The 27,005-nt window shown below is 35.0% G+C and overlaps 4 protein-coding genes and 4 pseudogenes across 7 annotated transcripts; 7 read left to right on the forward strand and 1 right to left on the reverse strand.

Moving 5' to 3' along the window:
* The first annotated feature begins 130 nt into the window (after positions 1–130).
* LOC104699091 (F-box/FBD/LRR-repeat protein At3g52680) lies at positions 131–1,692 on the forward strand. The gene is given in 5 exon segments (XM_087456191.1): positions 131–195; positions 289–434; positions 437–1,155; positions 1,236–1,370; positions 1,483–1,692. Coding segments are annotated over 5 exon segments (1,275 nt in total).
* Positions 1,693–1,999: 307 nt separating this feature from the next.
* On the forward strand, positions 2,000–3,803 carry LOC104791523 (F-box/FBD/LRR-repeat protein At3g52680-like; annotated as a pseudogene). Its single transcript, XR_015559626.1, has 4 exons — positions 2,000–2,119; positions 2,217–3,085; positions 3,168–3,282; positions 3,388–3,803. The product of XR_015559626.1 is annotated as an F-box/FBD/LRR-repeat protein At3g52680-like (transcript).
* A 2,529-nt stretch (positions 3,804–6,332) lies between these two features.
* On the forward strand, positions 6,333–9,188 carry LOC104791524 (purple acid phosphatase 22-like). The gene is made up of 6 exons (XM_010517440.2): positions 6,333–6,568; positions 6,883–7,174; positions 7,264–7,646; positions 7,938–8,111; positions 8,228–8,310; positions 8,670–9,188. The coding sequence occupies exons 1-6, from the start codon at positions 6,473–6,475 to the stop codon at positions 8,875–8,877; spliced, it is 1,236 nt and encodes a 411-aa protein (XP_010515742.1). The 5' UTR covers positions 6,333–6,472; the 3' UTR covers positions 8,878–9,188.
* Positions 9,189–12,536: 3,348 nt separating this feature from the next.
* Positions 12,537–14,084, forward strand: LOC104699092 (F-box/FBD/LRR-repeat protein At3g52680-like; annotated as a pseudogene).
* Positions 14,085–16,112: 2,028 nt separating this feature from the next.
* On the forward strand, positions 16,113–17,702 carry LOC104699093 (F-box/FBD/LRR-repeat protein At3g52680 pseudogene; annotated as a pseudogene).
* Positions 17,703–18,839: 1,137 nt separating this feature from the next.
* On the forward strand, positions 18,840–22,049 carry LOC104699094 (FBD-associated F-box protein At3g49020-like; annotated as a pseudogene). Its single transcript, XR_015559627.1, has 4 exons — positions 18,840–18,850; positions 18,956–19,802; positions 19,887–20,021; positions 20,120–22,049. The product of XR_015559627.1 is annotated as an FBD-associated F-box protein At3g49020-like (transcript).
* LOC104791525 (uncharacterized) lies at positions 20,308–22,049 on the forward strand. The gene has a single exon (XM_010517442.3). The coding sequence runs from the start codon at positions 20,763–20,765 to the stop codon at positions 21,621–21,623; it is 861 nt and encodes a 286-aa protein (XP_010515744.2). The 5' UTR covers positions 20,308–20,762; the 3' UTR covers positions 21,624–22,049.
* A 1,517-nt stretch (positions 22,050–23,566) lies between these two features.
* Positions 23,567–26,385, reverse strand: LOC104791526 (alpha carbonic anhydrase 1, chloroplastic). 2 transcript variants are annotated; one of them, XM_010517443.3, is made up of 6 exons: positions 26,164–26,385; positions 25,960–26,064; positions 25,503–25,824; positions 25,014–25,116; positions 24,732–24,914; positions 23,567–23,973 (listed from the first exon to the last, which is right to left on the reverse strand). In XM_010517443.3, the coding sequence occupies exons 2-6, from the start codon at positions 26,030–26,032 to the stop codon at positions 23,779–23,781; spliced, it is 876 nt and encodes a 291-aa protein (XP_010515745.1). In that variant the 5' UTR covers positions 26,033–26,064; positions 26,164–26,385; the 3' UTR covers positions 23,567–23,778. The 2 variants fall into 2 exon arrangements, with proteins under 2 accessions (XP_010515745.1, XP_087310216.1); XM_087454090.1 differs by lacking the exon at positions 26,164–26,385 and having other exon boundaries at positions 25,960–26,148.
* Between the last annotated feature and the right edge of the window lie 620 nt (positions 26,386–27,005).

The raw sequence follows: 27,005 nt of genomic DNA on the forward strand, positions 1-27,005 counted from the left end.
CCGGTTGGTTTCGGGTCGATTTTAATTCAGAACCGGTTTTGAATTAAAAAGCCCTAGTCTCATTCAGTTGACGAGCTTCAGTGCTCTGCTTCAACTTGTTGAATTTTGGGTTAAGAGCGATTGAAGTGCGATGTTAGCTTCAGGGAACAGCAAAAACGTGAAGAGTGTTACCGGGATAATGGAACAAGAACAACGGTAAGTTTCGTTTATTTCGTTTATGTTTTGCAAGCTCCAAACCCTAACTCATTAGTCTTTTCTTCTTTGGTTTTGGTGGGTGTAATTGTAAAGTGAGAGAAAGCCAGGTGTTGTTAAAGAGGAGTTGATCAGTGAGTTGCCTGAAGAGTTGCTTCTACATATATTGTCGTCTCTTCCAACAAAAAGAGTGATAGCCACGAGTGTTTTGTCTAAACGATGGAGATCTCTTTGGAAGATGATAACTCTAACTTTCATTATACACATCAATTTTCGGAGAATGTTGGCAGGTCTCTGTTTTCACACAAAGCTCCGGTTTTGGAGAGTTTTCATCTCAAAGTCAAAGTTATTGATAGATATAGCCATAGCCGTGCATGTGATGATATAGATATTGGAGTATGGACTGGAATTGCATTTGAACGTCATGTGCGTGAGTTGGTGCTCGAGCTTTGTTCAGAAAGGTCTGTTAGATTTCCAACTAGCATGTTTAGCTTTAGTACTACACTTGAGACCTTGATTCTCAAGTATTCGGTTCTTGTGGATGTTCCTTCTCCAGTTTGTATGAAGTCCCTCAGAACTCTTCACCTTGATTCTGTGGATTTCAAAGACAGCAAATCTATTCGTAACCTTATATCTGGCTGTCCTAATCTTGAAGATTTGTTCATTTATCAATGTTACCGTAAGGACGTTGTGCTGACATTCACTATAGTGGCACCATTCTTGAAGAGGCTAGTGATTACAGATTACTTTGTTGGATCAGAGAAAGGGGGCTATGTAATAACTGCTCTTTCTTTGAAATACTTGACACTTAAAGGGGTTAGTCATTACGGGTGTTGTTTGATTGAGAATGCGCCAATGTTAGTTGAGGCAATAATTAGAAAAGTTTCTTATATAGCCAATGAGAATATTGAGGGATCTCTCACTTCAGTCAAACGTCCTTTGTTGGACTTATCACCCTTGGAGGTAACTATGCTTATAGCTAGCAAGTGAGTTATTTTCATGCTTTCACAATGTTCTAATAAGACTACGATCTTTATGTACAGATTAAGTTTCCAACTGATAGTATCTTCTATCAGCTAGTACATCTAAAGATGTATACACGTAAAGAGGAGTGGTGGAATCTACTTACGCTCATGTTTAATAGCTCACCTAAACTACAATTCCTTAAGCTCACTGATGTAAGCCATTTCAGTATCAGTCTCAGCTAGCTTCTTTTGGTGGCCTCTCTTATGGGTTTGTAACTTTGACGGTCTACTAATGATATGCAATTGAATGTCCTTTTTGCCACAGGAAAAACGCAAGTTTAGAAAACATGGTTTGGTCGGCGGGAAATGGAATGAACCAAAGAATGTTCCTGAATGTTTGGTGTCTCACCTAAAGATGTTTGTGTGGACAAGATACCGTTGGGAAAGAGAAGAAGAGAAAGAAGTGGCTACATACATTCTAAAGAATGCAAGACAATTGAAGAATGCAAGTTTCTCAACAAGACCTATTGATTGAATCAAGGAGTTAGATGGTGTTGTTAGGGCTTCAAGTTCATGCCACCTTGTCTTCGTCGTAGATAGCGTAGAATGATATATCTTTACTAGACTCTTCTAGTCACATGGAACTACCGTGAATTTTATGAAGCAAAAGATTAGTAATAAACCAAACTTTCTTTTTGAATTTTATCTAATCCCAATGAGTGATGATCGTACCATTTTGGTTTTTTTTAATTAATTTATTTATTAATAAGTAAACCGATCGGATTCGGTTCGATTGAAAAACAAAACCGGTTTTGAATTTAAGAAGCCCTAGTTCCCTTCAATTGGCGAACTTCAGTGCTTTGCTTCTCTACTTGTTGAGTTTTGCGTCGAGAGCGTTTGAAAATGCGATATTAAGCTCCGGGAACAGCAAAACACTGACCGAAGATGGAACAAGAACAACGGTAAGTTCTCGTTTGTTTCGTTTATTGTTTAGAGCATTTGAATTCCTATGTATAGCGCTCTAAATGTTTGATTCGTTGATTTTTGGTGGTTCTAAAGATTGAGAAAGCGAGGTGTTGTGAATGATGATGAGGATAGGTTTAATCTATTGTCCGAAGCTTTGATTCTGAAAATTCTGTGTTTTCTACCTACAAAAACTGTCGTAACCACGAGTGTTTTGTCTAAACAATGGCGGTCTCTTTGGAAGTTGGTGCCAAATCTCGAGTTCAATTCTGAGGATTGCGAAAGTGAAGACCTTTCATTTTCAGATATTGTTTCCAAGTCTTTCCTTTCACACAAAGCTCCGGTTCTAGATAGTTTTCGTCTCCTGTTTGGATCAGAAGATGTTAGTTTCGTAGATGTTGGACTTTGGGTTGGCATTGCGTTTGCTCGACATTTGCGTGAATTGGTGCTCGATTTTTATCCTTCTGGGAAAGAGACCTTCTCATATTTTAGTAGCTTGTGTACTTGTAACACTCTCGAGAGTTTGAAACTCGTATATGGTTTTACTGTAGATATACCTTCTCCGGTACTTATGAAGTCTCTTAGAACCCTGCACCTTGAGTTTGTTAGCTTCAAAGACGATGCATCTGTCCGTAACTTTTTTATCTAGCTGCCCTAGTTTTGAACAATTGATAGTGTATCGAGGTGAAGATTGTGATGTTGAGATTTTCACTATTGAGGTCCCTTCTTTGCAGAGATTAAAGATTCATGATACCAATGATGGAGCTGAGTTTTGGGGGTATTTGATAAACGCTCCTTGTTTGAAATACTTACAAATTGAAGACTTGAGATGTCCAGGGTTTTCTTTGAATGCGCCTGAGCTGGTGGAGGCAAGTATCGTTGAAGTTGTATCTATAACCAATAAGAAGCTTCTTGGATCTCTCACTTGTGTCAAACGTCTTCTATTGCATTTATCACCCTTGAGGGTAACTTTGCTGATTTATTTATTTTAATCACCATTTGATTTCATTGTTTTCTTTACTCTAAAAATCATGGTCTCATGAATAGATTTCATATCCTACTGGAACTATCTTCTATCAGCTGGTGTCTCTAGAGATGGTGGAATCTACTCACGCTCGTGCTCGAAAATTCTCCTAAACTACAAGTCCTCAAGATCACTGATGTAAGAGTGACATTCATTATTAGCTAAGCTAGCTATCTTTGGGGTTATATTATATGGTCTAGTGATGCTATACATTGAATTTCTCCCTTGTCTCTTTGGTCTCAGAAATATCATCATGTTGGTGGAAATAGTTTGGTCAGCGGCAAATGGAATGAGCCGAAGTATATCCCTGGATGTTTGTTGTCACATTTAGAGACATTTGTGTGGAAAAGATTCGATTGGGGGAGAGCGGAAGAGAAAGAAATAGCTACCTACATTCTAAAGAATGCAAGACGATTGAAGAAGGCACATTTCTCAACAATTCCCACTGAATCGAAAGAGCTCAACAAGTTGAGAGAGAGACGTAAGGTGCTCAGCGAATTGGATGGTGTGGTCAGGGCTTCAAATTCATGCCACCTTGTGTTCAAATTTGATTCATCTGCTTAGGTATCAGACTTTTCTTTTGAAATATATCTATCATTATGATGATACAATCTTGGAATTTTATGATTTTGGAATATGGTATATGGACCTTTTCATAAGTCTACCAACGTCCGTACACGACTTATACGTCACACATTAATAAATCATATTTGGAATTATGAGAAGGTCCATATACCATATTCGTTAGGACCATATATAAAAACTAAGCACAACGTGGCCAGAGATGATGACATGATGATTCATGTTTCTTCATCTTCGCACGTTCCGATCCATCAGATAGGATTACTTGTTTTACTCTTTCTTGTATTCCTCACTTGTTCATTGTTAGACACGCGCCGCCATCCATTGTGGATATATATTCTCGCCGTTGTTAACGAAACATATGACACATTTCAAGATTTTTTTTGTTGTTTGCCTAGAGTAATTTCATAAATATTATGAACAAATAAATCAGCTTATTTATGTTGTTGTTTCTGATCACCGTCCACTACCATTAATATGGTTATTAGTATAAACCGAGATAGGACAACTCCTATACAACAAAATTATTCAATAAATAAATGATGATTTCTGAACAAAAATCAGTTTTCTTTGGCGTTCGAGATAATTAAACGAGCTTAATTAGGCCTTCCAAAAGCATAAATATACAACCTCAGTATCACTAAAGTAATGAAATTAATTGAAAATGTTGAAATGGCATTACAAAACTGTCTAATCTATATATAATAACAATCCGAATAAATGCGACCAACAGTTGTTTTTCAATCGTACCTTTTGAATATTTTCCAAAAAGTAGTAATAGTTCATTAAAACGGTTATTTATGAAAAGTTACAACGATTCACTGTAGAGTTGTGTTTATTGGAACATTCGTATCGTTTGAAATATATATATATATACATATATTTGTATGTTTGAACTGTTTTCATTTTTTTTTGTCATGATACAAAATAATATAAATTTTCAATATCACCAGTTTTTACAGCTTTCTAAATTATTCTCTAGCATTATTCTTTTAAAAGTAAAAGAAATTCCTCCAATTCTTGATTTAACAAAATATTTTTAGAATGATGAATCTAATTTGCAACTTATAGTTAATTTTAAATATAAAATTTAATAAAAATACCTAGAGTTTTTTTTCAACAGTTAGATGGATTATATAGTTACTTTTTGAATTTGACATTTTCAATATGGTAATAAAGATGTCTTCTATTTAAAATCAGTTTATATGAATTATTAGATATAATCAAGTGCAGACGTGTGTCTATTTAAATAGTCATTTCTTCTGAACTCTCTTTATATTTGTCTCTTCATCAGTAACCAACAAGTTTGTTGAAACAAATTTTTCATTTTATTTTGAGTCTAAATAATCGAATATTAATATCTAATATTCAACGTTATTCTATAATCTAAATAAAATTTTAGAAACCCTTAAAGCAATAGAGAAATTTAATACGACTTAATATAGAATTTACAGTTGCGTCTTTTTATCGTAACTTTTCGTTAAAACTATTTTAATATTTAAAATTTATTTTATCATGTTTTTGAAAGTTGTATATTTTAATTTCAATTTTTCTTTGATATAGTTTCACTCATTATTAAATACATTTTTAATTATAATCATTTAATAAAAATTACATTTACTCATTACAACCATTAATTCAATATTCTCAGTTAAGATCACTTTGTCATTATGATTTTTTTAATTGTAGCTCTTTACCATAATTCTTCATAAAATATCTTATATATTTATAATATTTTTTTAACCAAACATTAAATAAATTAAAAGATTACTTCAAGATTGGTTGCTCAAACAGGAGGATAAGAGTTTACAAAAGAAGTTTCAAAAATTAAAGATCTTGAAGATCTGGCAAGACAATCTACCCTAACGTTGGACTCGCGAGGGATCTTGATCAAGGTAAAGGAAGGGAGATAATACTTGAAACAATATTTTTTGCAAAGTTACATATATTCTATATAATATTTTTTGTTTATAAGTTTTCATTTTGATGGTTGTGTTTTTTGTAACATTTTCTGTTTAATGTTTCTGTATTCAAAATATTCTATTACATTCAAATGATTTCATAATATATATTTTAAAATTTTAAATTTATTTATTTTTTTTGTAAAATACTTCCTCCGCGACATCGAGGGAGGTATGAGTCCTAGTTAATCTTACATATTAAATGGCATTGTGGCATGGCGAGTTGAAACACGGATTTCCATTTTCCACCACGTTAAGATTTTAATGTCGACAAAAAAAACAAAAAGAACATTATAGTAAAGTCTAGTAGGACAACAATTTACGTAGGATGATGGTACCACTACCATATCACTCGTTTGTGGTATATGAGGCCTTCTTGCTCTGTATCTCAATGGCCGACGTTGGAACTGAGAACAATGGACTTTTTTCTTTCGTATTTATTAATACTTTACTAGACATCTTAAAACCTTCATTTAAAGCATCTCGTCTTTGTTTATTTTATTGGGTCCAGTTCTTTAAGGTTAAGAAAACGTTTGAAGCATTGACTTAAACATTATTCTCGTTAAATAATACACCAAATAGATAAAAGAAAGCTGCAAGCAAAACTCACAAATAGTATATAGTAAGATATTTTGGATTAAATATGAAAAGGGAAATGACGTAAGTTGTCGCGATGGTTAACGAGATGTATAAAAGTATAGACACTCCTGAAAACATCCACCGATCTCTTCAACATTAATCAACTCTTCTTCACCAAACTTAACCTCTTTCAAACATTAATTAAGATGAAACTTCTTGGTCTCTTTCTTTGTGTAACTCTCTTGTTCCTTTGTCCGTTCATATCTCAAGCTGATGACGACTCCAAATCTGATCCACAACAGGTTCTTTGATTTAACTCTCTTTCTCTATATATTTTTCAATTCAAAAGTATTCCCTGTTTTATTAGTTTCTAATATTTTCATCTTCCGTTTGTTATGGAATGTGAGATGTACAGTATAGTCCTTAATTTAAGTACAATGTATTTGTATTCAGGTAGCTTGAATGATGGATTTCTTTGATCTCCTTAGTTTTTTTTTTTTTTTTTTTGAAAAAGGCTTAAATGATCTCCTTAGTTATGTTCTTAAATCTATCACATATATCTTCATGTTACATTCTGTTACTAATCTACATATAAATCATGTTTAATAAATTAAAGGTGCACGTATCATTGGCGGGTAAGGACCACATGAGAGTAACATTCATAACAGAAGACAAGGAGGTGGAGTCGGTGGTGGAATACGGTAAACAACCAGGAAAGTACGTCGGAAAAGCCTTTGGAGAAAGCACTAACTACGGATACCTTTATTACGAATCCGGAGAAATCCACCACGTCAAGATCGGACCCCTCCAATCCAACACCATTTACTACTACCGTTGTGGTGGCAACGGTCCTGAATTTTCTTTTAAGACTCCTCCGTCAACTTTTCCGGTCGAGTTCGCAATCGTAGGTAACCTACTTCAAAGACTCTTTCTTTTATAGTTCATCATCACTTTCATGTCGAATTAATGAAAGATGTTTTTTTCTGAAATATTGAAGGGGACCTAGGCCAAACCGAATGGACAGATGCAACATTATCTCAGATAAAGAGTCAAGACTACGACGTCTTTCTACTTCCTGGCGACCTCGCCTACGCTGGCAGTCTTTCCCAGTCACTTTGGGACTCTTTTGGTTCCTTGGTGGAGCCACTCGCGAGCCAGCGTCCTTGGATGGTTACTGAAGGAAACCACGAGAAAGAATTCTACATAAACTTCAGGTCATACAATGCCCGGTGGAAAATGCCTCACACCGAGAGCCTCTCTGACTCCAACCTGTACTACTCTTTTGATGTAGCTGGTGTCCACACGGTTATGCTCGGTTCTTACACCGACTTTGACAGTTATTCCGATCAGTATCAATGGCTCGAGGCCGATTTAGCAAAGGTTAGTTTGTCGATATTAAGTTTGAAAAATGCTTAACAAATAATAATTTCATCCCTTTCACACAAAAAGCCGGGGAGATATTTTTTATATAAAAACATAACCGGCTTTGGAATTCTTTGAAGTTTTTTTGTTTTTGTTTTTAGTAAATAAATTTGACATGAAGAAAAAAGCCGAAAGATTTTTACACAATAAGGGACCTATAATTATAAAATGTTACGTAGTTAAAAATTTATATAAATTCTTGACAATTAACTGGGTTTTTTTTTCTTTCTATATTTGTATTGTAAAAAGGTTGACCGTGAAACGACCCCGTGGGTGGTAGTGTTGATGCACGCCCCGTGGTACAACACGAACGAGGCACATAAAAGTGACGGAGAGAAAATGAGGAAAGCTATGGAGTCTTTGCTCTATAGTGCTCGAGTCGACGTCGTCTTTGCTGGCCATGTTCATGGCTACGAACGTTTCGTAATTCCTCAATCTTCGTTAATCTCTTTATATTATTTTTCTATTTTAAGACTTCATTAAGTCATTGTTAATGTACCATTTAAGGGTTAATTGATGTCGAATTGTGAGTAATGCAGAAACGTGTATATAACAACAAGGCCGACCCATGTGGGCCTATATACATCACCATCGGTGGCGGAGGCAGAAGTCTTGCACCACCGTAAGTCACCTCTCATTATATATCTAAATATTAAAGGAAACAGAACTAAGTAAACAATGAAATAGTCTGAATGATTCGTATTCTTCGATCAAGGAAGAACAACGACTTTTTATACAAGCCTTACAACCACAACAACAGAGAAAACTAAAGAGCTTAACTCCGAAACAAACTGCAACTAGAAATACTTATTCAAACTCCTAAAACCTTGCTTGACTTATTCAACTTTAGACTTTGTCAAACATCCAACAAATATAGTTTCATAAATTCTCACCAAGCCAAAGGTTTTTGTTTTATTAAATGTGATAATTTAAAATGAATTTATCAATATGTTTCTTGTTTTCATATAACTTGAATTACAGGTTTAAGAAGCATCATTCAAAATTATCGGTATATCGCGAATCGAGTTACGGACATGGGAGACTGAAGGTTATTGACGGGAAACGAGCACATTGGTCGTGGCATAGAAACACTGACTCGAATTCAAGTCCTGGTGACGAATTCTGGCTTGAGAGTCTTAGCGCATCATCGTCATGTTGGCCTTCGAGTCGTTCCAAAGATGAGCTATAAATCATCATATACCAAAAATAAACATTTTAGACTTCTTATGTTCACTAGATCGCTTTTAGAAAAGTAAGGAACTACACGTATGAAGAATAAAGTCCTTCAGAACCTGGCAACTACTCTGCATTTGTTTGACGTTTTCTTGTTTTGAATAAGTCCTCCTTGTTTATAGGAGAAGAATTGTTGCATGTTAGTTAAGCTAGCTCCTTTTATCCTCTGCTTCTAATTGTACTAATTAGAGTGTTTGATAGATACACATGTTGAACTGTTGATGGCTTGTGTGTTACTCTGCAAAAATCCTTGTTCTTCTGCTTCAATCAGTCTTCACTCTTGAAGATTCGTTTTCAACTGTGAATTCAAACGATTGATTTCAAGTGAATCATAAACTAACAAACATCAATATAAGCAACCAAATCATTCTCGAATATATTATCCAACATCTTGCTGCATCTCGCTATTGGGTCATTTGGCTCTGAACATAGGAACTATAATAAACAGCTAAACATATCATCAAAATAAACTTTAAAACGCCTGTGGACTGGGATGTTTATATAAACTCATTAAAATCCAAATATCAAATATATGGTTTTTCAAAGGGCTTACAAACAAACATATTCTTTAAGAATATATGGGGTAAGCCTCCAGTGGTCGTTGGTGGAAAGTTGTTTGCTTCATGCTATTGGTATGATCCTTTTTCTTCTTCTCTAATTTATGGCTTGAGAATGATCATTTTTCTTCTTCTCTAGTTTATGGCTTATATCAGTTGATATAAGGAGAACAAAGAGACAAGGTTCAATGTGCAGAGGACTACAAGGAAATCTGAGCAGAGTACCTTAGACCTTGTCTCGTGAAGAATTTTTCCTTCTTATTGCGGAATGTGTATATTGGACCAAAATAGAATATGAACATTTATTTTCCTATAGGCTATTATATATATAATTAAAAAAAGAAAACTGTTGATGTCTACAACCCCTAAAACTAATTTTTTCTAATTTTTTTCCGTCTCCAAACTGTTTTACTTTCTCGAATCGATCTAATAACAAATCAAATCACAAAAGTGTAATCAATATAGATTTAAGAGCGAGCTAGGAATCAATGAATAAGAGTAGGAAGCAATGAAACAGAACTAGTAGACGAAGTAGAGATGAATCGCAAGTTGGAATATCTATTCTCATAGTCATAGCTAGCTAGTTTTTAGCTTCCAGCGGTAGATTCGGAGGAACTCTCAAGTCCATGTCCTGTGGAGTTGGAGTCAACATCCAAGACAACTTTCATGTAGGAATGTCCTACACTATCAACATTTTCTTCCACGTGTATCACCTTGTTCTGATCGTCAAGAGTCTTCAGTCCATCTGTTGTGGATATGTAGCTCAGTCATGGGAAAAGAAATTTCACTTTGCTTTTCCAAAGACATTTTTGTACATGGACACTTATAGAGAGATGAATAGCAAAGTGAAATTTAAAAAATCAAACTATAGTATCTACAATTTCAAAATCTTTTAATCTAGTAAATATTTATCATATTCTTTTTTTTAAAAATCAAACTTAGCTAATTTATAAATTTTCAAGTTAAATTATTATAAATATGTATCTTATTTCATATAATCATGCATTTTAATTAAGGAAATGGATGCAAATGAATATAATATTCAAATTTGATGCATACTAAGAAAATGTTCATACTCTATAAAAATTATTTATTTTGTTAATTTGTTCTTTTTGTAATATGTTTTATATGGATGATTATTTCAAATTTGTTTGTAAATTACCGCTTATTTTTATATATTTTTTGAAATCTTTGATGCAATTTTATTTTCCCTCATAGGTTGTACAATTATATTCTTATAAAAATTCAAATAATAACATAAGCAGAAAAACTACTTTTATTATATGGATGATGTGATGATTTATTTGTTTCACAAAAATATAATCAAACAAAGATGAGAGTTGAATATAATGATTAATTTCAAATTGATATGGTAAGATATATATAAAAACTTATTTGTTGAATTGATTTGTTATTGAATATTTTCAAAAATTATTAAAGATCTTTGTTTTTAGAAAACAATTAAATTGCATAAACTAGTATTTGATATTTTTATCCTTAATAACCATTATTAATTTGTTCTTTAGAACCTTTATTTGTAATGAAGATTTGATGTAATTTTGGATAATAATTAAGATTTAATTATGTACTTTCATAATATTAGTAAGGGAATTGTTGAAAATGCAGAAATAACAAATAAATTAAATTGCAAGCATTGTTACCTTCAAAGATGATAAAATCTGATGTAACTATGCTTGCAATTGAACTTATTTGTTGTTTCTGTAGTTTTTCTTTTTATGTCAATAATACCAAAGCTATATGTATCATCTATCATTATCATCTGGTATATCTAGAGAGACTACATAAGTATCCTTATGCTTGATAGCTCTCCTAAAGTTTTCATTGATGTAAGATATATCATTTTGAGTCGATTAGATATCTTTAAAATTTAATTTCGAAGGTCTATTACATTTGCGTTCCCCTTTTGTCTTGTGTTGTTCTCATCAACATAATCAAGATGTTGGTAAAATTGGAATTAACCTGAATAATTGAGTGAATTTAGGCTCAACCTATGGACAAACAAAGGCATGATCACATGTTGAAATAAATTACCAAGGATAAGATCTCGAAAACTGATGAGATTAAAATTTCGTAAACCAAATTTGAAAATTTTGGTTTTCCATATATGGGAGTCATACCAAGATAAATTTCTACACTTGCATTGGGCCACAGGCCCACAACTATGACTAGCTTTCAATTCTACCTACCACATAGAATTAACCTGAATAATTGTCGGGAAAGAGAAGACGAGAAAGAAGTGGCTACATACATTAAGGCACGCCTGTTGAAGTAAGAGGCAACTTTCTCCACAAGAACCATTGAATCGAAAGAGCTCAAACAAGCTTGAAAAAGACGTAAGATACGAGTTGACTAGAGTACTGAAAGCTTCAAATTCTTGTCATCTTGTATTTGAGGGTGAATCACAATAATCATATATATTCAATTATTTAGCATCCTGTAAAACAATCTCTCACCTTTACAAATTCTACTAATTACTAGTAATATTTTTAGTCAAGAAATTAATAAAAGTCAACTAAAATACTATAAATTAAATAAATAAAAAACAGCTAGGACTCCGATGATCCCTAAACGGATCAGGTCGAGATTGAAATCGGATCTTTCGTTAGATTTTATAAGTATATATTATTCAGATTAGATATTTTTGAATGAGTAAATCGGACCAAAATGGAAAAGATTCACAAAATAGAATATGAACAATAAATGTTTTCCTAACTTATAGCATGCAATATTTGTTCCTTCAAAAAAAAAAAATAATAATAACCCCTTAAAACTAATTTTTCCCAAATAATCAAAGAAAATATTTTTCATCTTTTTGCACTGGGAAAACTGTTGTCCTCTCTCGAACCGCTGATCTGATAAAAGATCAGCTGAAGCCAGATTCGAGCGGGGGTTGGGTCTCTTGAATAGTATTGTTAGGTAGACTGTGTTTGTGTTTGGAGCGTTATTGATTCGATAGCAGCACTGGGAAGGCATAAATCTGAAAGAGGCTTTGCTAATCTATTAAATTGTTGTCTCTTAATTCACTCTATCAAGGACAATGAAACGATGGTATGTTTTTCTGTTTCGTTACAAATATGGTTTCTTTAACTGCAAGCTAGCTATAAACCCTAATTCTTTATCTTTGTCTTCTTTTTGGTTTTGTTGGTGAAAGTTTGAGAAATCGAGTTGCTATGGGTAAAGACAGGATCACTGAGTTGCCTGAAGGGTTGCTTCTAAAAATACTGTCTTTACTTCCAACAAAAACTGTTATAACCACGAGTGTTTTGTCTAAACGATGGAGGTCCCTTTGGAAGTTGGTACCGAAACTCAAGTTCAACTCTAAGAATCCGAGAACTGCAGAGAATGTTGGCAGGTCTTTGCTTTTACATAAAGCTCCAGTTCTAGAGAGTTTGCATCTCAGAATCACAGATTTATGTGATGATATAGATGTTGGACTATGCGTGAGTTCGTACTCCAAGTCTCGATTTCCTTATCCATTTCAATCCAGTTTCCGAGTAGCTTGTTTTTCTGTGATACACTTGAGACCTTGAAACTCAAGAATCCTCCGATTCATATAGATCTTCCTTCTCCGGTTTCTATGAAGTCTCTTAGAACTCTTCACCTTGACTCTGTGACGTACAAAGACGATGAATCTGTTTTTAATCTTTTATCCGGCTGCCCAAATCTTGAAGATTTGCTCGTTCATCGAGGTTACCCTAATTGTGTTAAGAACTTTGTTATTGTGGTGCCATCTTTGAAGAGACTGTCGATTCCAAAACAGAAGGGGGGCTATGTGGGGCTATGTGATAAACGCTCCTTCTTTGAAATACTTGCAAATTGAAAGGTTAAGTGGTTATGAGCGTTGTCTGATTGAGGATGCGCCAGAGCTAGTTGAGGCAAATATTAGTAACATTTCTACTATAGTCAATAAGAAGATTTTGGGATCTCTCAAGTCAGCCAAGCGTCTTTCCTTGGACTTATCACCTTCGGGGGTAACAACTATTACTATGCTTGCCACATTTAACTTATTTGTTGTTTATGAAGCTTTAATACTATGATGTTTAATTATGCATAGATTGACTCTCCCGCCGGAGCTATTTTCCATCAGCTGGTGTATTTAGAGATGAGTACACGTAAAGTGCAGTGGTGGAATCTACTTAGGATCATGCTCCACAGCTCTCCTAAACTACAAGTCCTCAAGCTCATTGATGTAAGTTATTTTCATTATTAGTACTAGCGGTTAGATATATTTGAATGTCTAATAGTAATATACATTGCATTCCCCTTTTCCGCATGTTTGTCTCATTAGAAAAATCAAGATGTTGGTAAAGTTGGTGACATTGGTGTGGCTATCAGAATATGGAAGAAGACAAAGCGTGTTCCAAAATGTTTATCGTCACACCTTGAGACATTTGTGTGGACAAGATATGATTGGAGAAGTAAAGAAGAGAAAGAGGTGGCTACATATATTCTAAAGAACGCACGATGTTTGAAGAAGGCAACTTTCTCCACAAGACCCATTGAACCCAAAGAGAAGCTTGAAATGCTCAACGAGATGAATGGTGTGGTCAAGGCTTCAAATTCATGCCACCTTGTGTTTGAATAATCTTATATGTATTTCAACTCTTTTAAGTAATGAAACATGAGAAGAATCCATAATGGGTTTATGCCGTGTTTAGATTGAGATACTTGGAAGTACGTTTAAGAATTACTTATACGTACTTCTATTCTTGTTATTATTGTTTGGCATTAATTGATATCAAAATTTTGTGATTTATATTTTCTGGGGGAGTTTTTGAAAGTTTGATAATGTGAAGAGAAATCTTAACTTTATTATTTCTGCTTAAAATGTTTACAATGACAAAATAGAGTTTATATAGAAGAAGATTGTAGAAGGAGCGTAGGGTACACGTCACTACACACATCATTGATGGGGAGCCAAGGGTATCAAATCTGTTGTGCAGAGAGAGTTGTTGGACTATGAACCCCGTACGTTGATGCGTTGGTAAGGACGTACGACTTGTCTCAATCCCACGGTTTGTCTCGGGTGTTGTCGCAATCACTCTTGTTGTCGCAATCGCTCTGTTACCGTTGCAGAGTGAGGACAAATTATTATTGGGCTTGCTTTTCTGATTACAGCCCATATCTTCTAAGGCCTTGGACTCAAAAGTAGAAGATTGGGCTTCTGTTTGAACTGCAGGAACTTGATTATTAATACACCCCCTCAAACTTGGAGTGGGAGGCAGGACAACTCCAAGTTTGTACCGAAGATCACAGAAAGGTTGCTGAGGAAGTGATTTGGTGAAGATGTCAGCGAGTTGATACGCAGCAGGAACATGTTTGACGATCAAAGTGCCTAAAGCCACTCTTTCCCTCACGAAATGAAAATCCACATCAAACGACTTGGAGCGATTATGCATAGCGGGATTGACAGTTAAGTAAACGGCAGATAGGTTGTCACAATATAATTCCGGCGTTGCAGGTTGAGGAACACCAGTTTCGTGAAGAAGAAGAGAGATCCACTTGAGCTCAGACGCAACAATAGACAAGGTTCGATACTTTGCCTCAGTAGATGATCTGGACACAGTGGGATGGCGTTTGGCAGACCAACTGATGATATTTGAACCAAGGAAGGTACAAAAGCCACCAACTGACCGTCTTGTTTCTTTACAGTTGGCCCAATCACTGTCACTATAGGCTCTTAGAGTGGAATCAGTGTTGGAGTGAATGTTAATCCCCATACTAACGGTTCCTTTCAAATAGCACAGAACTCTCTTGAGAAGGTAGAAGTCAGCCAAATCTGTTGTGCAGAGAGAGTTGTTGGACTGTGAATCTCGTACGCTGATGAGCTGGTAAGGACGTACGACTTGTCTCAATCCCATGGTTTGTTTCGGGTGTTGTCGCAATCACTCTTGTTGTCGCAATCGCTTTGTTACCGTTGCAGAATGAAGACAAATTATTATTGGGTTTACTTTTCTGATTACAGCCCATATCTTCTAAGGCTTTGGACTCAAAAACAGAAGACTGGACTTCTGTTTGAACCGGAGGAAGTTGATTATTAATAGTTTTCAGCAGAAAAACAATGTCACTATAATCTATATATATAACTTGCTGAAATTGGAAAATAATAATATACGCACCGAATATATTTATTGAACAAATTGGAAAAAGCACCCAAAAAGAAAGAATATAATGTGAATATTTGTTTTCTTTTAGGTAGACAGAAACGGTAGGATGGAATTAATCATTTAGCAACCCCTAAAACATAGTATAATAATATATTTCAAATTGGTATGCATTGGGCAAATTGTTGTCAACCCCTCGAATCGCCGATCTGATAACGAATCAGTCACAAAGTGCAATCATAGTGTAAGCCAGATTCGAGCGGTAATTGGGTCTCTTGAACATTACTACACTGCGTTTGGGTTTTGGAGAGTCTTTGACACTGGGAAGGCAGAAATCTGAAAGAGGTTTTGCTAAACTACTAAATTGTGGTCTCTTCTCTATCAACGGCAGTGGAAAGCTGGTATATTTCTCTGTTTCGACATAACCCTTCTATATTGTTTCTTTAACTGCAAGCTAGCTCAAAACCCTAATTCTTAATTTTTTTTTTTGTCTTCTTTTGTTTTTTGTTTGTGAAAGTTTGAGAATTCGAGTTATTATGGGTAAAGACAGGATCAATGAGTTACCTGAGGAGTTGCTTCTACAGATATTGTCTTTACTTCCACCAAAAACTGTTATAACCACTAATGGCGGTCTCTTTGGAAGTTGGTACCGAAACTAGAGTTTGATTCTGACAATTATCAGGAGGATATAGCGAAATTTTTAGAGAATGTTGGCAAGTTTTTGCTTTCACACAAAGCTCCGGTTTTGGAGAGTTTGCGTCTCAAAGTTACTGATAAGACTGAAGAAACTAGATGTGTTATAAATGTTGGAGTATGGGTTGGAATTGCGGTTGTACGCCATGTGCGTAAGTTGGTGCTCGATCTTTTTTTATTTAAAAGTTTAGTCAGATTTCCAACTAGTGTACTTATCTCTGATACACTTGAGACCTTGCAACTCAAGTATTCGGTTCTTGTTGATGTTCCTTCTCGAGTTTGTATGAAGTCTCTCAGAACTTTGCACCTTTATCATGTGAGCTACAAAGACGGTGAATCAATCCGTAACCTTATATCTGGCTGTCCTAATCTTGAAGATTTGCTCATACATGGAGGTACTTGTAAGGTTGTGCTGACTTTGGTTATTGAAGCGCCATCTTTAAAGAGACTATGGATTCACGGTCAAATTGGGGGACGAAAGACTATGATAAACGCTCCTTGTTTGGAATACTGTGAAATGAAAGGGTTTAGTCATGGTGAATGTTGTCTGATTGAGAATGCTCCAGTGTTAGTCAAGGCAACTATTAGTAACGTTTCTTACATCGTTAATGAGAATATTTTGGGATCTCTTAAGTCAGCCAAACGTCTTTCCTTGGACTTATCACCTTTGGAGGTAACAAACAACTATGCTTGCAATTTAAGTTGTGTTTGTTTGTGTAGCTTTCATAATATAATATGATCTTTATGCATACAGATTAAGTGCCCTACCGGAGCTATCTTTTATCAACTGGTATATCTAGAGATGTATACACGTGAAGCGGAGTGGTGGAATCTACTTATGTTCATGCTCGAAATCTCTCCTAAACGACAAGTCCTCAAGCTCATTGATGTAAGGTCATTACTACTCGGCTAGATATATATATATCTGATGGTGTATCTTTCTCTCTTTTGATAGTAATACACACTAATTATTACTTGTGTTTGTCTTATCAGCATGATAAGGATGATGCTAGTAAAGATGATGTGATTACTAGCGGGAAATGGAATGAGCCAAAGTACGTTCCTGAATGTTTGTCTTCTTGCCTAGAGACATTTGTGTGGATAAGATACGGTTGGGAAAGAGAAGAAGAGAAAGAAGTAGCTACATACATATTAAAGAACGCAGAACTCTTAAAGAAGGCAACCTTTTCAACTAGACCCATTGAATCTGAAGAGCTCAACAAGCTTGAAGAAAGACGCAAGATGCTCAACGAGTTGAGCAGAGTTAAAGCTTCAAATTCTTGTCACCTTGTATTTGACGGTGAATCAATATAATCATATAAATTTACTATATTTTTCGATAGTCTGGGCTTCAAATTCATGTCACCTTGTGCTTGAAATGGAATGAGCGTATATATATATATATAGATATTTGAATCTTCTTGTCACATAGTAGAACTTTCACTATACGCTAGCTAGTTTATTTGGTGTAACAAGGTTTATATTCGGGTTTGGAGTCCAATTTCCAAGTATGGTGCTATGTCTGGCCGTTGGGAGATGAAAATTATGAATTTTATACATCATTATCTTGGGTTTTAAGGACGAGATTTAATGCATTTATTCAATTAGTATTTAGTAGTATTGGATATAACAAGAGAAAACGATCAGAACTATAGGAAGAACTGAGCTCTGAGAACAAGTGTTCGACAACATCGCTCGTAAATCTCTCTCTCTCAAGTCGCGCACACGGAGAACGTTAGGGATCAGATCGCACGAAAAACCTATCTAGCTCCTTTTGTCCTCTGTTTCAAAACAGAGTGGGTGCAGAACACCAAACCGCCTAACGACCTTCGCACGTGAGCCTGCACGTGGGACTACTTAAGTACCTAAACATAAGTCACAATCTAAAAGCCTCTCTGTCTGTACCAGAGTCTTCATCTTTCATATTAGACCTTTAACCTTCTGTAGTAACCAAAGTGTTTGATAGATACACATGTTGTTGAATTCTTGATGCCTTGTGCTACTCTGCAAATCTGAATCCTAGTTCTTCTCCTTCAATCAGTCTTCACTCTTGAAGCTTCGTTGTGAACTGTGTATCCAGTTGATTTCAAGTGAATCATAAACTAACACAAATCAATATAAGAAATTAATTCAAGATATTGTTACATGTGTAAATCGGACCAAAATGGAAAAGATTCACGAAATAGAATATGAACAATAATTGTTTTCCTAACCTACAGGATGCAATATTTGTTCCTCCAAAGAAAAAGAAAAAAAAAAGTAACCCCTAAAACTAATTTTTTCCCAAATAATCAAAGAAAATATTTTCATCTTTTTGCACTGGGAAAACTGTTGTCCTCTCTCGAGCCGCTGATCTGATATAAGATCAGCTGAAGCCAGATTCGAACGGGGGTTGGGTCTCTTGAATAATATTGCTAGGTAGACTGTGTTTGCGTTTGGAGCGTTTTTGATTCGATAGCAGCAGCACTGGGAAGGCACAAATCTGAAAGAGACTTTGCTAATCTTATTAAATTGTTTTCTCTTAATTCACCCTATCAACGACAATGAAACGATGGTATGTTTTTCTGTTTCGTTACAAATATGGTTTCTTTAACTGCAAGCAAGCTCTAAGCCCTAATTCTTAATCTTTGTCTTCTTTTTCGTTTTTTGTTGGTGAAAGTTTGAGAACTCGAGCTGTTATGGGTAAAGACGGGATCAGTGAGTTGCCTGATGATTTGATTCTGCAGATACTCTCTTCGCTTCCAACAAAGAATGTGATAGCCACAAGTGGTTTGTCTAAACGATGGCGTTTTCTTTGGAAGTTGGTACCGAAACTCGAGTTCAACTCTGAGATTAATCCGAGAACTGCAGAGAATGTTGGCAGGTCTTTGCTTTTACATAAAGCTCCAGTTCTAGAGAGTTTGCATCTCACAGTCACAGATTTATGTGATGATATAGATGTTGAACTATGGGCTGGAATTGCATTTGCACGTAATGTGCGTGAGTTCGTACTCGAAGTCTCGCTTTCCTTTTTTTCCATGCCAGTCCAATTTCCGAGTAGCTTGTTTTTCTGTGATACACTTGAGACCCTGAAACTCAAGTTTTCGGTTCTTGTTGATGTTCCTTCTCGAGTTTGTATGAAGTCTCTCAGAATTTTGCACCTTTTTCATGTGAGCTACAAAGACGGTGAATCAATCCGTAACCTTATATCTGGCTGTCCTAATCTTGAAGATTTTCTCATACATGGAGGTGCTTGTAAGGTTGTCCTGAATTTGGTTATTGAAGCGCCATCTTTAAAGAGACTATGGATTCACGGTCAAATTGGGGGACGAAAGACTATGATAAACGCTCCTTGTTTGGAATACTTGAAAATGAAAGGGTTTAGTTATGGTCAGTGTTGTCTTATTGAGAATGCGCCAGCGTTAGTCAAGGCAACTATTAGTGACGTTTCTTACATCGTTAATGAGAATATTTCGGGATCTCTTAAGTCAGCCAAATGTCTTTCCTTGAACTTATCACCTTTAGAGGTAACAAACAACTATGCTTGCAATTTAACTTTGTGTTTGTTTCTGTAGCCTTTCATAATATAATATGATCTTTATGCATAATAGATTAAGTGCCCTACCGGAGCTATCTTTTATCAACTGGTATATCTACAGATGTATACACGTGAAGCGGAGTGGTGGAATCTACTTATGTTCATGCTCGACATCTCTCCTAAACTACAAGTCCTCAAACTCATTGATGTAAGATTACGATCTGATGGTTGTCTTTCTCTCTTTTGGGGTTTTAAATATGAAAGTCTGATAGTAATACACATTTTGCCTTGTCTTTTTCTCACCAGCATGTTAAGTATCCTAGCTAAGATGATGTGGACACTAGCTGGAGATGGAATGAGCCAAAGTACGTTCCTGAATGTTTGTCTTCTTGCCTCGAGACATTTGTGTGGAATCGGATAAGATACGGTTGCAAAAGAGAAGAAGAGAAAGAAGTAGCTAAATACATTCTAAAGAACGCAAGACTCTTAAAGAAGGCAACCTATTCCACTACTACTAGTCCCATTGAATGGAAAGAGCTCAACAAGCTTGAAGAAAGACGCAAGTTGGTCCTCAACGAGCTGAGCAGAGTAAAAGCTTCAAATTCTTGTCAACTTGTATTTGACGGTGAATCAATATAATCATATAAAATTATTTTACAAGTCTCTCACCTTATAAATTCTACTAATTTACTAGTAATATTTTTTAGTTAAGAAAATTAAATAAAAAGTCAACTGAAATATAAATATAAAATCAGATAAATCAGCAAATATATATATATGGATATATATGGATCTTATTCTCTTGTATCAGCAAATATATACTATATGAATAAGCCAATATAAATACCAAAGTTCGTATCTATGAACCTTCTCTTCCCCTGAATCTACCTCTCAAAACTTGTCTCTTTCTCTAACAAGTCTTTTTAGCTAAAGTCTCATCATCGATTCAATGCCACAAGTCGTTTCTTCAGTATGCACCGGTGGCTCTGACCGGAAAATCTCATGCGAGACTCTCGCCGTAGCCGACGGCAACAACAACGAAGACTCAACTCATGACCCGAAGATCCGACCCGTTTCAATCTCCTCCGTAGATTTCCCACCGGAATCTTACTCTTTGTCAAAAGAAGAACAGCTCGAATGGCTAAACGACAACGCCTTCTTAGAACGCAAAGAATCACAAAAACGAAACTCATCTACTCCTAATCAGAATCCGAACCCTAATTCGAGCTCGCAACGAGTCTCGCTCAAATCAAAGGCGTCGATCATCGGATTACCGAAACCACAGAAGACTTGTTTCAACGAAGCAAAGAAGCGGAGGAACTGCAGAATCGCCAGAACTCTGATGATCCCTAAACGGATCGGGTCGAGATTGAAATCGGATCCTTCGTTACCGGAGCCTTCTTCTCCTAAGGTTTCTTGCATCGGAAGGGTGAGATCTAAACGCGACCGCAGCCGACGGATTCAGAGACAAAAATCCGGTTCATTTAAAGATAAACCGGTTCGGGTTAAGAAACCCGGGTTTTTCGCTAGCTTGCGAGCCATCTTCAGAACCGGTGGCGGTTGCAAAGACGTATCAGCTCACGCGCCGCGTAAAGACGCCGTCGTACCCACTCCGGCGAGGGTTTCAGCTAGGAGATCGACGGATATCAGAGGAAGACTTCCGCCGGAAGAAGTTTCACCGACGAGGAACAGTACCGGTTCGAGGAGATCATTAGACTGTGGCGGTGTTGAACCGGTGTTACCTGGTTTAGGTGGGATGACACGGTTTACTTCGGGGAGAAGACCGGATTTGTTGGTTGACGTGGCGTGACGTGCGGCGTTTACGGTGGGGGACTGGGCGGGGCCCAGCTTTGGAAAAACAAAACAAAGGATCGTGATTGGGTTTGGTTGGCCACGTGGTGTCCAGAAGCGTGTGTGTATATTTTTGCAAAGTCGTTGGCGTGTGATGACGTGGCGAGTGGTTTTAACTTTTTAACGGAGTTAGGAACACGGCACATATACTGTGAGAGCTTAAAACGCGGACGCTTTTTTTTTTTTTGCGTTAAAAAAAAGATTGCGTTTCAACTACTTTTCACCGTTTTGTTATTATCTTATCAGTGCGTTTTTATTTTCTCAAGTCTTTTGATTTTGGAATTTAGTTTTTTGTTATTACTTACATAGGTATTGTTAATTTATTTTTGTATATGTGCTTTTTTGTTATAGTGGAATAATACAATGATACTTTGTGAACAGTCAATATATGCTCTTTAAGGAAGATTTTACTTCTCTTTTAAATAAATTATTTTTGTTCTTTTATGTCACTTTCGTATTTTTAATACCGCTGATTTTGTTGTCGCAGTTTAAGTTTTAATTAAGGCAATTGAAATAGTGCTAGACTCTTCAAAACAATTTAAGAATGATAGAACATTGAACATTGAAAGTGAATAGTGGGAACCATGAACACTTTAATTTCTTTTGACTTGTTCAGGTCGTGGCGAACTTAATATGATCCGTAGCTAGTGTCATTTGTATATACTATATGAGTAGTTCTTTCATTTTCAAGAAAAGACAGGTCATTATTCTTAGCCATCTTTGTTTTTTTTAATAACATTATTAACGAATGGGAACAATTTGGAAAAGTCAGTCCTTCGAATTTGGCATTTCATTATTGGCCATCCATGATGTGGCCTTCGTAAAAAGGAACATAAGAATTCAGACTTGTAAGTTTTTGTTCATTTTCTGAAGAACCTTGTCATGTGTTAATAATCATTAATATGAATATGTAGATTTTTCATATTTAAAATTTAGCAAATGTTTTCAGCTATAGTACTTTGAATTTGAAAATGGTACGTACATGTTCTGAAGATTAAACTAGTATTGTGTTTCTAAAGATTATTAATAGATATAGTAAGACAAAACATCATGGGGCACTAATCGCTGAACAAAGTGTCATAACTAAATAACTAATAGTACATGTTTAGGAAGACTAAATCAGTATTGTGAGTATGAATTAGGTTAGAATAATTCTCATCTACAGGGCTTTTGACCTAGCAATAAGGTTTAGGGTGAATACGTAGGGAGATAATTTTCTTTGCTGCAAAAAGCGAGAAAGAGGTCCATAAGTTTTGATAATTTATAGTATACTTTTAGTATTTATTTTTAGTTACGAGAATTATTGTTTGTTTGGAGTTGGCAGGAAAGACAATGACAATTAATTTGTCTCACACTAGTTCTCTTTTTTTCTTTCCTTGCCACAATTATTTCTAACCAACATGTACAGAAACATTCAAACCCCCATGTTTAGATTTTTCTTGTTCTCTCCTTTCAAATTTCAATCATCCAAGTTCCAACAATTTATATAGTACTACTTATTTCTTTTTATAATATAAACTAATAATTGTAAAATTCTTCCATATATCTTTATTTAATCTATCTACGTCTATTCCAGATATTTTTCGAATAGAGAGATGCATTAGATGTTGCTGTAGAATTGATAGCCACAAATATGACCTAGTTAATGCCCAATTTAGCTTGGAGTCAATTAATCATTTATGTGTGGACTAATGCCTTGTAGATTTTAAGTCCAAAATTGATCTATTTATGATTCTTTCAAATTCGGTTGATGTTATACAATCATAATGCTAATAGCAAAAACCAACCACTAGGACAAATTTTCCAACTAATCGCTTACGTCTTGTTTAACACTTCTTGCGTCTTGCCTTTGGGTTAGTGGGATATTAATGTAGCCGTTGTTATCGATAATATTCAAACGTAGATCCAAATTAATTATTCCGACATAGTATTATTAGTTTGATTCACGTTGTTTCAACGTAAGCACATATCTCATATCACAACATTATAAATTTGGAAATCGAAGAAGTAGCAAACAAGAACACAAGTACCACATATATATGATTACTATTTAAAATATTGCTAATTTTACGAATCTAGTTAGGGTTCTAAACAAACCGATAGATAATGTAAAACTAATTTTTAATTGGGTTTCTTCTTCTTATTGCCGGTTTCTTCTTCTTATTGCCGGTTTCTTTTGCGTCGACAAGCTCGTGGAACATCTCCACTCTCCGGCCGTTGAGGGGTTGACAAGGTCTCGCATTGTTCTTGAAAGAAGTATCCAATGGAGATTTGAGTAGTTCTACTTGCTCCTTTGACATTGACCTCACCTGCATTTATTAGTTTATTAAACACACGGCAATATTCATAAATCACGATGTCACATTAGTTTGGACCGTTTCCATACAAAAATGTCAAATAAACATGAAACATTGAAACTAGTAGCTAGCTGGGTGTTAGTACTATCTATATCAATCGTATATTGACTTCTAACTCTGTTGTTTCATTCAAACGTGAATAACAAGTTTGACATAATGGGGTTTTTAGCTTAAAAGCAGGGGTTGTGGAGCCCAAAAGACACTCACATTGGTTGAATATCGTCAAGAATAATTGAATAGTCTATTAAATTTGGGATGAAGTTTGAAACTTTAAATATTGTTACGTACACTATGGTCTCAAGATCTTGATATATTAAAGTCTAAATAAAAAAGTAGTATAGGATTCTCATATGTTTTATCCTCCATAACAACAGAGTAACCATGCATTAACCAAGATCTTAGAATTCTAACATCATCACAAATTTCTTATTTCCTACTTCCTAAAATTTTAAAATCAGTGAAAAAATAACTTAGTTTGTAAATTTACTGAAACACTAGATCATTCACACCAAATTTCATAAATGTAGTAAAATTAAGTGTTTAAAAAAATCTGTAACTTTTTTTTCTTACTTAACTAGTAATATCTTCTACTGAATTATTAAAATTTTAAATAGAATGGTGAAAACTCAACCACTGAACTACCAAAACTTTAGCAACACACAAAATAAAAATATGTTTTAAAACCTCCCCTAACAGTAAAAAATGTTTACCTTGCCAAGGATGGTCCAAATAACGTTCTCGGAGCAAGGAGGAGTAGTGAGTGAACCAACGTATCTGTAGAACTTTCGAGTCTTACGTTCGATGTGTCTTGTGTCTATTTTTCCTACTTCCACTTGAGCTGTTTGGTTCCCTTTGCTTCTCTCTTCCTTTAGCTTCACCAATCTACCCTTCATCTAATCATATTTTCATATTGAAAAAAATACTAGCTAGTCAAATTAAGTCAATATAGTCACACTAATGAACTGTTGTGTATATATAGCCCTCATAAGTACCTGAGATAGGAAAGGCTCTTCAGCGCCGATTTTGAAGAGACTTGCCACCACAGCAAAGCTTCCATCTTTTGCTTGGTGTACCATGTGCAGCTCAGCTGCATATCTAAGTCATTTTTTAATTTTAGTTAATTATTATTATGAACACTTTTATATTTTTCTTTAAAAAAAAAGGAATTTCAATTAAAATTATATATAACTCAAAACCACTTGCAAATGGGTTTTGTGACTCTATGACTATGGGCTTCACAAACCAAAAACTATGGAAATAGTATCCCTAAAATCACTTGACAATGGGCTTTGTGACTATATGGAAATACAAATAGTTTTGGATTTTTTTCTCAAATATTGAGTAACAAATTGGCATATACTTTTTTGTTTTGATAAAAAATTGGCATATATTCCAAACTCGATTATTTTTTCTTTTATTTTACCGTAATAAAGAGTTTAATGGATTAGAAATAAATCAATGAAAAAAGAATAGGGACTTACTGGACTCCATGAAGATGATGTTCAGAAGGAGTGTGCCAATGCATTTGCACTAAGGTATAGTTCTTATTTTCTATAATCACATCTCCTGCTCCTTCCCCGAAGACCATCGCAACATTACAGACGTGGTCAACTAGCGTTGCGTTTGTGATGAAGTAATCTCGGTGTAGCGATTCCAATTTGCGGTTATAAAATATTTGTCTCCTTTGGATATCAATCGGAGATTGCAATTTACCGACCGCGCATTTGGTGAAGTGAGGGTTTAGGTGACCCCATTGGTATGGTCCATTTTTGCCTCTATATCCAAAACCTACTCCTTGTGTCTCTGCACATTATTATAATTACCGAACCAATTTATATAGTGTTAAACAAAAATCACATGTACATGCTCTCATATATGTATATCAGTATATAATATATATGGATAGAGATTAAAAAAAACAAAGAGTATTAGCATTACGAGCATCTGAAGGGCCAATGCAGAGGAGGGCCAAGACGAAGTAGGAGATCGTAATCATTGTCTTGTTCTTCATCTTGTGTTTAATTCCTGTTTTGTTGGAAAATTCTGCTAGAAAAAAAGGAGAAAAAAGATTTCCATTCAAAAAAAAGAATAGATTAATGTTTCCAAAACTGTAAATAAGTAATGAGTTTTTTTTTTCTAAACCTGGGGAGATTTTAATGTGTTTTATAAGATTACAGATTACTGCATGGCTGACAAGACTGGACTGGCTCTGCTATTTATAGGCACTCTCTTCTGATATTAGTTTTTTTTTCTCAAAATAAAAAAATAAAAAGCAATAAAGATGAAAAATAAAAAAGTTGAAAGATTACCTAAAACGTATGGTCATATGCTATCGAAGCGAATTTCTGTGGTTATATATGCTCTAAAGAAAAAGCATAACTTCGGATTGGTGGATCATTATATATAGGGATAAATTAATGGTAACTTTTAATATTTAGTCAACAGTAAAATAATTTTATTAATTATGTTGTGTATTTATAATATACTATATCAGAAATATGTAGTCAACTTTTTTGGGTTCAATGTTATCTTAGACTATATATATGTACAATGGAGGTGTTGAATTCATACAATAAGGGTGTTGAATAAACAAAAATGAAAAAAAATCTATGTGGATTGAAAGAATTCAACATGTTGAATAAATATAAATGGGACCAAACCAAATGTAGTAAATATGCTATATGTGTTCAAGCCTTGAAGGACGTTCGTCAATATCCTTTTGGATGATACAAGATAGCTAAACTATGGTGCTGAAAAAGAAAAAAAGAAAAAGCTAAACTATGGTAGAGAGCCTAGAGACCACGTTTTCCATCAAAGAAGTAAATATTAGATGTAGAAGGCATGTCAAATAATTGACTATAAACCTAAGTCATGAATTTTTGTTATATATAATGGTGAATAAACATAATGAAATGCAAGAAAAAAGTGATTATAAACTACATATTTTTCTTTTTGTTAAATCTTTTGAAAGAAATGATATTTTC

Source organism: Camelina sativa, chromosome 6 (assembly GCF_030686135.1).
Source record: "Camelina sativa cultivar CO46 ecotype springtype chromosome 6, ASM3068613v1".
Taxonomy (NCBI): domain Eukaryota; kingdom Viridiplantae; phylum Streptophyta; class Magnoliopsida; order Brassicales; family Brassicaceae; genus Camelina; species Camelina sativa.

Excerpts from the sequence above, each read along its gene's own strand:
- LOC104791526 (XM_010517443.3), bottom strand. The coding sequence starts at position 26,032 with ATGAAGAACAAGACAATGATTACGATCTCCTACTTCGTCTTGGCCCTC. Across the intron at positions 25,825-25,959 it reads CATTGGCCCTTCAGATGCTC|AGACACAAGGAGTAGGTTTT; the intron begins GTAATGCTAATA and ends AATAATGTGCAG. Across the intron at positions 25,117-25,502 it reads CATCATCTTCATGGAGTCCA|ATATGCAGCTGAGCTGCACA; the intron begins GTAAGTCCCTAT and ends AAAATGACTTAG.
- LOC104791525 (XM_010517442.3), top strand. The coding sequence starts at position 20,763 with ATGCCACAAGTCGTTTCTTCAGTATGCACCGGTGGCTCTGACCGGAAA.
- LOC104791524 (XM_010517440.2), top strand. The coding sequence starts at position 6,473 with ATGAAACTTCTTGGTCTCTTTCTTTGTGTAACTCTCTTGTTCCTTTGT. Across the intron at positions 7,175-7,263 it reads GGTCGAGTTCGCAATCGTAG|GGGACCTAGGCCAAACCGAA; the intron begins GTAACCTACTTC and ends GAAATATTGAAG. Across the intron at positions 8,311-8,669 it reads GGCAGAAGTCTTGCACCACC|GTTTAAGAAGCATCATTCAA; the intron begins GTAAGTCACCTC and ends CTTGAATTACAG.